Raw genomic sequence first — 10,000 nt, 5'->3', positions numbered from 1 at the left:
GAGTGATCAAAACTGTGAAAATGTAATAAATTACTTGAGTCCAGGACGGTCATGGGGGTTGTCCTATTCCTACCCCCAAAGTAGCTGAAGGACATTTTTTCTAGGAGCAGGTTATAAATATATAAAGATAGCACTTTATTAATCCCCGCGGGGGAAAATTCAAGAAGAGAAAAAAGCACCAGGGGACCGCGCGGATGCAGTCTGCCACTTTCAGAACATATATGGAAACTGGAAACCGTTGAGACAAGTGGATATTTTTGAAGTAACGCCGTATTTAAATGTAAGAAAAACAAAGAACGTTTCTCACACCTTATCGATAGCGATTCAGTTTAGACATCGATGAAAAAAGTGGGGGTGGCTGTTACCAGAAGTAAAACACATGACACTGTGGTAAAATGGGCGGAGAGGCTGGATGGGTTTGGGTGAGCCAGGCATATGAACTACGGCAACTAAGTTGGTACCATTCTACCTTCCGGAAGGAAACACTTTTTACTTCAACTGGGCCTAAGATGGAGCCCTGTGGAACTCCTTTGTCGATGTTAAGAAGCACAGCGACAACCTTCCGCCGCAATGCACGGAACTGTGTCTTGCAGATCATTTCTAAGCCACAGGCAAAATGACTGTCATCTTTTATCTACTGTTGTTGTTGTCTACATTGTATTCAAGGCCTCAGACAGAACAAGAACAAAGCAGTGCAGTGGTAATTATTGATTATTAACTGTCGACGAAACAGCTGAATTGGTACTATTGCCAGGTCTGACACTAGACCAGTGGTGGAAAGTGACGTAACTTAACTCGACTTAAGTACATTTTTCAAGTTCATTGAGTTCTGGAGGCTTTCAACCTTTCCTCCACTACATTTCTAATATAGTAAAGGGTTTATAGTCTATCTATGTAGAAAACAGGTAGAGAAGGCCGGGTTTATTTTTTTTGTTGTTTTTTTTTTTTTTGATAAAAGTCCTTTTACTTTACTTACTAAATAGTACATTTAAGAGCAAGTACTGATACATTTTACTTCAGTAGAAATATTAATCTGGTACTTTCACTTTTACCAGAGTCATTTTGTGTCATGAGACTGGCCAGTTGGTTTCTTATAGCAAAGGATTCCGAAGTTATGGTTATTGTAAAATGTTCCAATTGGTATATTTATTATAGAACAGAAAGGGTCTTCTGAGGTTTTTATAAATTCATTTCAAATTAAAGTCCCATTTCCCACCCTATTTCCATCTCCCTCTCTCTCTCTCTCTCTCTCTCTCCCTCTCTCTCTCTCCAGTTCATGATGTACTACACTAAGAGGGGCCTGGTGCCCCTGCGTTCGGAGCGTTTCGGGGAGCGAGTGGTTTTCGCCGGAAACCTGGACAAGAACGACCTGTCCTTCACGCTGTCGGACGTCCAGCCTGAGGACCAGGGCGTGTACAACTGCTACGTGAGGAACCCCCCCGACCGCATCCAGGGCCACGGCGTCATCCAGCTCAACGTGGTCACGGAACGTACGGCACCTTTCTGCTGCTTGTACCTCAGCGGACATCCCATCGATTGAGCCTCTGTAGCTTCTTAACCCTTTGGGCTGTTGCATATACCTTATCTAACCTTAACTTAGTTAATACATCAGTTCTCACTCAGAAATAAGGATGCTTTGCATTACTGTGTAATGAGAAAAAAAAATATTCCTCCAATATTTAAGCATACATGTAAGAAGACGAAGAAGTTTTTATTTTCTTGTACGTTTTCATTTTTTAGGCTTTTGTTTTTCTTTTCCAGTTTTCTTTTTTCCTTGTTCATATTGAAATTACTCACTTGAAGGGTGAGACTTTTTTCTTTAATTATAATTGAAATAGTTTTACCTTTCTTGTATGTCTTTCTTTCCAACTTCTTGTTCATTTATTGGCATTACTAGCATGAATGGCGAGTTCAAAATCAGCAGCACTTTATTTCCACCCTGTTTAATCAGACCACTACAGCGTTTGGCCAGCACTTGCACTTGTCTCCATCATTCATTTGCAAAATATTTAACCCCCTCATCTCCACTCCCCCTTCGCTCCTCCAGTTCCTCCTCCGCGGGATTCCACTATCGCCGTGGCGATCGGTGCGTCGGTGGGCGGAGCTCTGGCTCTGCTGATTCTGTCCATGGTGGTGGTGAAATGCCTCCGCCGACACCGGAAACAGGAGCTGATATCGGAGGAGAAGATGGAGGAGGAGGGGAAGCTGGAGGCCGAGGGCGTAGCGGAAGAGGGCACAAAGTAAGAATTTCTATAACGGTGGTATTTTAATCCCTTTGAGCTAACGATTACAATTACATTTGACATAAATTCCCTAAAAAAATGTGGATAGCCAATTTGGAGCATAATAATAATATGTCTCGTACTCTGCGTTCTTTAGCAAATCCATAGATTTGTGCAATAAGAACCAGTTAACACGAGGGATGCACCGAATGCATCATTACATTTTAGGCCAACGCATGCATCTAATTTACTGCCCAGTCCCGACTGTAAGGAATAACATTACAATTTTCAACAGTGAAAACCTTCCAGCATTGAAAAAAGTTCCTGTTGTTGCCACTTCTTCCCCTAGACCATGGCCAGCAAGAGAGGGCGGGTCTGTGTTGGGGTCAGTCGTATTCGGAAACTGGGAGTTTTTGAAATTATACTTCAGTACATATCACAGCTCCTGTTGTGTACAGTAGTGGTTTTTTTTTAAGTTGGTCGCGTATGATTACTTGCCTGAGGAGAAATGCCAACGTCGGTTGAATTACGTACGATGCACTGATGCATTCGGTTCGTCGGCGTCAACCTCCATTTTTCTGTTCTTAAATCCAATAGAGCATTTATTTGTTTACCTCGGGACACAAGCCCCAAAACCATTGAACCTCACGGTATATGCTCTGCCATCCAAAGGCTCTGTCTTCCAATCATTACACACCTCTTCTAACCATGACTTCTCTCCTGTCTTCAGCTGGTAAAGGCTCCTCAGCCTTGGTTCAAACCTAACAAATTACAATTTTCCAATGTTTTGCCTTTAACCCTCTCTCCTCTCCTATTGATAGACAGCTATAACCTGCTCATCTAGCTAGTTGAAAGAATGGCCTCTGGACCACACATCCCTCTTTCGGGTAAATAGTCATGTAACCCCCTTGTCCGCCAATCTGGATCTTGTTATTCCCCATCGGCCTTGTAATTGGTTGATATTGTGTCTTGTTCTGTGGCAACTTTCCCTCTTTCAAACTCTATCCTATATCTTGTAGGTATTGTGGTTATTGTGTACTTCTGTGTAATAGTAAACATATGTCTTTGACTCCTCTGCCCACATCTGCTTTTAATGCCAAGCCGCTCAAGACGATAACATTAAGCCCTGCAGGAGACACGATACCCAAAAACCACCAAAACAGTTTCATATTTTATAAAAAAAATGGAGAACTGAAGTTGCCGGATAAGGTTGTTAAACATAACACACATTCTATGGTATCTTCCTAACAGAACCTGGCAACCTCGAAGCTGCCAATTTCTTTCTAAATCTCAAACTCTAGTTCTATGTGATTTACTACACATGAGTACATGACGGAAGTATATCCTACTCCCACAGAAAGGAAATCATTCCATGCCTACCGTGTACCTTTAGCACTGCTCCCAAAATGCCATTTGCACATTTGAAGGCAGATGTGGCCCAGGGCGCATCACAGACACATTCAGCTGGACGTGGTCTTGTCTCGAGCCATCGATTGAAAGAGTTTGACCATCGCAAGTCTGAGAGACTGCTCTCCCGATCGGTCCAATTACATTTTCTTCATTGTTCGATTGATAAGCAGTTCCTGGCTCTCAGATTTGCTCGTTGAAAGTTGAGTAGTCATTAAAAATACCTTACTGACATAAGGCAACATACTGTATAGAACAATGTCATCAGCAAATGTTGATATTTAAAGGAATTTGACCTTGATGAGGTCAAAGTATGATAGAGTCAGAAAGACAACCGGTTGCTAGGGTATATTTTTGCCGTCTGATATAAAAAATACAAATTAATTCTGCCTTAGTCTTGTAATACATTTATGGTCTGTTAAACCGATGAGACAGTATCACTGTCCACAGCATGCTGGTCAAACTCTTTATGTTTGTGGTTGTGTTCATACAGTTGTGTTGTGTGGTTTGATTTGGTTGTGTGGCTAATTATATTTCCTGCCATTTTACGATGTTAATAAAAAGGAATGGATTTTCTGTTTTATGGAAAGCCATTAGGAATCGGCGACTCCCCAAAGGAAGGCAGATGAGTTTTCCCGCATCTTCAGCACTGCTGTTGAAATATTTGGAATGATGGAACATAATCCACCACTTGCTTTTTGTGTAAGACATCTGAACACCTGAACACCCTCCCTGCATTGTAATTGACAGAAAGGGTGGACGCATCGGCCAAGTGGTCATTCATACTTCCGTCTCGTCGCGCCTCCACTATCGGACTGTAACTCCTCAACCTAGATCCTCTGGGAAACCTCACCCATGTCATGTATCGTTTGACGAGGTTTAAAACCAAGAGGGTGTAGAGAGTCCAAACTCTGGAGTCACACTGTGCTCTTGAGGAGACACCAACAGTTGTGTATATTGTGTGTATGTTCCCGTTCTCATCTCATCTCTCTGTTAATTGCGAAAGGCCATCCATCTAGTATTCCCAATGCACTGCCGCATTAAAAGCGTGGCTACAGTAAGCCCAGGTGGTAACGCTCAGAGCTAGAGGAAAACCACACCTGGTTATCCGTCAGTGTTACCTGTTCATCTAAACAAGTTCAACACGACTCAGTTTCTCACATTTTGACTCGTGACTCCCGGGTCGTGTTGAGGATTCGTTCGCTACGAACAAATCCTTTGCAGGTCTTTGCACCACTGTTCAACATGCGTCCGTCCATCTCTATCGTCCTCTTGTCCCGTCCTGCCTTATCATTTGGTAGTAAAAATAAAGATTCTGATCAGGGATTTTTTTTTCCCCTTATTTCTAGAGCGGAAAGTCAAACAAAAAACCTTTTGCTGAATCTCAGGAGTGATAAATGTTACATGCAATGAATGTGTGATGCTGCTATGACTCAGTTAGATGAATGGATAGCATTGGCAATCAGGTATTGTTTTCCCAAAAAGCCACATGCTGCGTCTTTTCTGCTTGCATTTTGTGTTTCTATTGTGTGTTGCATTGTCTTTTCCCTATTGTAAAGCACTTACTAAACTCCACAAAGAGAAAACCATAATTCTTCCAGTATTTTCCACCAAAAATGTCCACCAAACGCCTGAATTTTGAGCATTGGTGTAAAACTTGGTGCACAGTCATCACTGTGTTGAATCGTTTTTGGAGCTGGCGAAAGGACAGCCGGCAAAAAACAGAACTACCTGTTTGAGGGGTGAAGGACGTACCTCACCCTCCTCTCAAAGAACGGTGGTTGTGCCTCCGAGCTGTTTCCTTCCTCTGGGGCTGTTTCAACTCCGAGACCTAACCTCGCTAACCCCATTTCTGATGTTTTAGAGACAGACGTGTCTCATCGATGAGATTCTGACAAATTCTCTACCCCCCCCCCCCCACCCCCCACCCCCACCCTCTCTCTCTCTCTCTCTCTATCAGACATGCATACCCGCTACCTGAAGACTTATAGCACCATGGCTTCATCGTTGCCCAGTGACCGCCGCATTCTGCATGTGTGTGTGTCTGTGTGTGTGTGTGTGTGTGTGTATTTTTATCAGTGTGTGTGTGTGTGTGTGTGTGTGTGTGTGTGTGTGTGTGTGTGTGTGTGTGTGTGTGTGTGTGTGTGTGTTTGAAATGTTGTTGTTTTTTCTCCTCAAAAAATGCCAGGGATCTCTTTTCCACTGCCCTATTTCCTGTAATTCACTGACCACTACACCTTCCCCAGTTTACTGGAAGAAGGCATTAACAACATTCCACCACAAACTGCTCGTAGAATAGAGGGGTGCAGATACAGTTCAATTTAGGTCATAAAGTCAAGAGTATTGTGATAGAAATACTTAGTATTTAATGAGTATTTACTTACCATTTAAAAAGCCCCTTCATTCTTAATGATATATTTTTTTAATCCATCCATTTTATTTTATTCATCACAATGAGAAACCTTCAATCAGAGAAAATGAATCCTCACAGCAATTTTAGATAATTAGCTCAATTAAATGTGAATTATTTTTTATAAGATGCATTATTTTTAGTCTTGTTTTGTTCTCATGATTATTATTATCGTCATCACTATTATAATTATTATTAGTAGTAGTAGTATTATTATTGGTATTATTATTATTAGTAGTATTATTCATTTTTTGTATTATCACAATGATAACAGCAGGCCTGCTTGAAGAGGAAGCCATGAAATCCAATCATAGCTTATACATTTATATCAAAAAATATACAGAGAACTTTTATGAAATATAAAAGTGAATAGATATTATGGTAATATATAAAAATGCATTTAGAAATGTATACATGAATTTTAGTAAAAAAAACATATTTATAATTAAATCTAAATGGCATGTTTAGTGGCAATGGAAAATCGAGAGCCTGGCCCTCTTAACTTGTTTTCTCTATGTTGAGAATCTTATAGTGTAATCTAGCAGTTATAACATGCCAAAAGGATAAATACCAACAAAAAAAACAAAAGTGTTACAAAAAAACAGGTGCAACCCCTGAAAAAGCAAACTGACAAACATATAAACTGCAGGGAATTAAATAATAACTCTTCATTCTCCATCAAAATCAGATTTACAGATTTTAGATCATAACTTATATAACTTACCAAACTCACAATATTTTCACTTATAAGGTAATTTTAAATGTCAAGTGACATATATTTGAATGCACACCAATGACTTTCGATTCACTGCTCTGAACCTTTTTTGAAAAAAGGTTCCTATTTTGGAGAGCAGTGCACACTGTGACAATTTATATAACCACGATTAAATCACCATTAAACTTCTATAGAAACCCTTTTCTCTGAATCAACACGACGGAGAAACACGTTGGACTAAACCATAGCACCTCGATATGTGACAATTGGGAAAATATTCAATCACCTTCCATATAATTTGTCGTTTTTTTTTAACAATGATTTTAAGATTGTATGTAATTTTTCGCACCTTAACTCCTTAACACTTGACCATTGTACACATGGTGGGGCCACACTCTGATAAGAGTGAGAATGAGGATGTATATGAAGCTCTACTTGTTATGATCATGGTATTGTTTTATGGTATTATGTGGTTGATCACAGAAAAAAAAAAAAGGTGAAATGGAAAATTTATCGGCATGTTATATATATACTTTTTTGGTTTTTCCAAAATTTTCACCACCCTGAAAATGAAGAGCATTGTGTTGATATGGCTTCGTAAATCACCTCATCTAACACTCATTTCACGTGACAATGCATGTTGGGTCTGGACGAGAGGCGTCGATGGGAAGGAAAACTGAAAAGCACCAGAAGTAATTCTTATCCTGCATGGGACATATCCAAATACTCTAATTGATATACTATAGATATAGTATACAGCTATGTACAGTATACTAAACTATATATTATAACTAAACTCTACAACTACAGCTATACTATAGGCTCTGTGAAATACTGAATTGTGATTGGTCGATAGTGGCAATCAGTGGTCTGTTATTTCTGATAATGACCATCAACAGGCAACCACTACAAGGTAAGACTTGAAGAGATGAATAATGATATGGCTGATTTCACATTGACAACAGTAAATAGGTTCGTCCGACGTCGGCCGAAGTGTTAACGCTAACAAGGTTGTTGAGGACTATTTTTCTTAGCGATCTTCCGGTCAAAAGCATTTGAATATTTAGTACGAGCCGTGCAATAAACGGAATAACTAGCAGCCAGCCGGTCATTATGGTAAAATAACCCCCTTCAGAGTGATACAAGCCCTGAGCGCCCTGCAGGGGGTTATTTTAACATTATCTCTTACATATCCTATAGCTATACTATAATACAACTACAACCATATCAAACTATGTTCTAAATCTATACTATATAGTTGTACTGAGTCTAATGAGAAGTCAAAATGAAGCGCTGTTTGCAGTCACATCTCTGGCCCCACAATCATATTACGGTATGTGTTGATGTTTGATATACAAAGACAATATATTCATATTTCAATGTTTTGTTTTTTTATTTGACCTAATTCTTGAAATGTAAGAGTTGCTTATTATTCTATATTAACTGGAACACTGCCTGTCTGTCTATGCTCATGCATGTTTTAGTAGCCGGGGTCAGTGCTGGACCCTGAAGGTGATGAGAGAAAAAAATACTTCTGGCAATTTTTTTGCAATTTTAACGACAAATACATGAAGTACATACAGAATATCATCTCTGTTGCTTGTATATTTGCCCTAAATATTTAATTCCTCATCACTGAACTATATTGAACACCAAACCAATGCTTGCACTGTGCTGCCTCTGCACAGGCAGCTGTAGTCATATTATGTATTTTGAAATAAAGATCATTTAGGACAATTCTGCTGTTTCAACTATTCTTTTCCGGCCAAATAAAACACCTCAATAATCTCAAGAAGTTCGTCCTCTGCTACTTCAAAAAACAAAGCCAAATGTGTAAACAAATAATGACATTAAATTGATACTGTACTGTACACTGCCATTTCAGATGTGTATGCGGGTTGTCTTTTGTATGATGATGTTTCCTGTTAATAGCAATGTACGCTCTGTGTCCTCAATGTTAAGTTGCGTATACCTGATTTTTCTGGTCACATTTGTTGTTATACGGTAGTATTTTTTTTTTCAAGTCACTTTTTAAGGAGCGGCAGCCAATTAAATCGGAAAATTATTGACGTACCGAAAGTAATACTGGTGTCAGATATCAGTCTAAATTAATCATATTGGAGAATATCGCTCGATACAAAAACCCAATATAGAAAAGTAGAGGCACTTAGGTAGATAGGAATAGATGAATATACATAGTTAGATAGGTATTTGATTTCCTGCCTTTTTGACATAGTAACATGTAAAAAAAGATATTAGGACAATGAGAATAATATTGAATTAACTCCAAACTAACCGCATATTATTTTCCATATAAATAATAGATTTTGATTGAAAATCAGCATTGAACAATACTTGCTCTATGAGTTAATTATTTTAATAAAACAAATGATGAAATAGAACAAAACATTTGACATTAATGACGTTATTGTTTTTACCTTAATGGCAACGGTTTGGAATGTCTTTGATTTGCTCATATATGATTTGTATGTGAGCAAATGGAGCAAATGGAAAAACATACGGAGAAAACAAATGGAAAATTAAAAAACTGCACTACTGTATAACACAGCTCACATCACTGGGTCTTAGCGAAACCAACGATAACACGTTCCATACACATATGAAGCCTTTTACAATCCATCAATGTACTCAGTTTCGGGCACACACACACACACACACACACACACACACACACACACACACACACACACACCTATGCTCTCCTACACCCTCCCCCACATTAAGTCAACATTTACGCAACGACAAGTGCGATTTGGACACCACGCTCACAAATCTGAACCAAAACTGTGAAGTTTAGACTACAGCCAGTTATTCAGCATCGCAACACTTCATCTTAGGTACTAGGCACTAAGAAACGACTTCTTTAAGTAGTACTTGTAAAACACATTCTGTTCCAGTAAGACATTCTAAAAACATTCATTGCAGCTACATCGCCCACGAAAAGCAACAATGTGTGTGTCTGTAGGGGTGTGTGTGCGTGTGTGTGTCTGTGTGTGTGTGTTTGTGTGTGTGTGTGTGTATGTGTGTGTGTGTGTGTGTCTGTGTGTGCGTGTGTGTGTGTGTGTGTGTGTGTGTGTGTGTGCGTGCGTGCGCGCGCGCGTCTGAACAGGACTCACCTCCAGAGCATCCCACCTTCCCCTCCACAGACAGACAGAAGCAGTAGAACCCGGAGGGATGGACGGACAGCAGATGGGGGGATGAAATGAAAGAAAGAAAAAAACAGAG

General features: G+C 39.6%; 1 protein-coding gene across 1 annotated transcript in view; it reads left to right on the top strand.

Annotated features, from left to right (window-relative positions):
- The window catches only part of scn2b (sodium channel, voltage-gated, type II, beta), a 16,233-nt gene extending 10,505 nt beyond the window's left edge, over positions 1 to 5,728 (top strand). Inside the window, exons 3-5 of the mRNA XM_080007102.1 lie at positions 1,274 to 1,490; positions 2,048 to 2,240; positions 5,590 to 5,728. Coding sequence (XP_079863228.1) covers positions 1,274 to 1,490; positions 2,048 to 2,240; positions 5,590 to 5,620 — 441 coding nt within the window. The 3' untranslated portion in view covers positions 5,621 to 5,728. The remainder of the gene's footprint in view (positions 1 to 1,273; positions 1,491 to 2,047; positions 2,241 to 5,589) is intronic.
- The last annotated feature ends 4,272 nt before the right edge of the window (positions 5,729 to 10,000 follow it).

The sequence above is a fragment of the Zeus faber genome (assembly GCF_960531495.2).
Source record: "Zeus faber genome assembly, chromosome: 9".
NCBI classification, from domain to species: domain Eukaryota; kingdom Metazoa; phylum Chordata; class Actinopteri; order Zeiformes; family Zeidae; genus Zeus; species Zeus faber.
The sequence above is the reverse complement of the archived record's forward strand: the minus strand, read 5'-3'. Positions and strand labels throughout refer to the sequence as shown.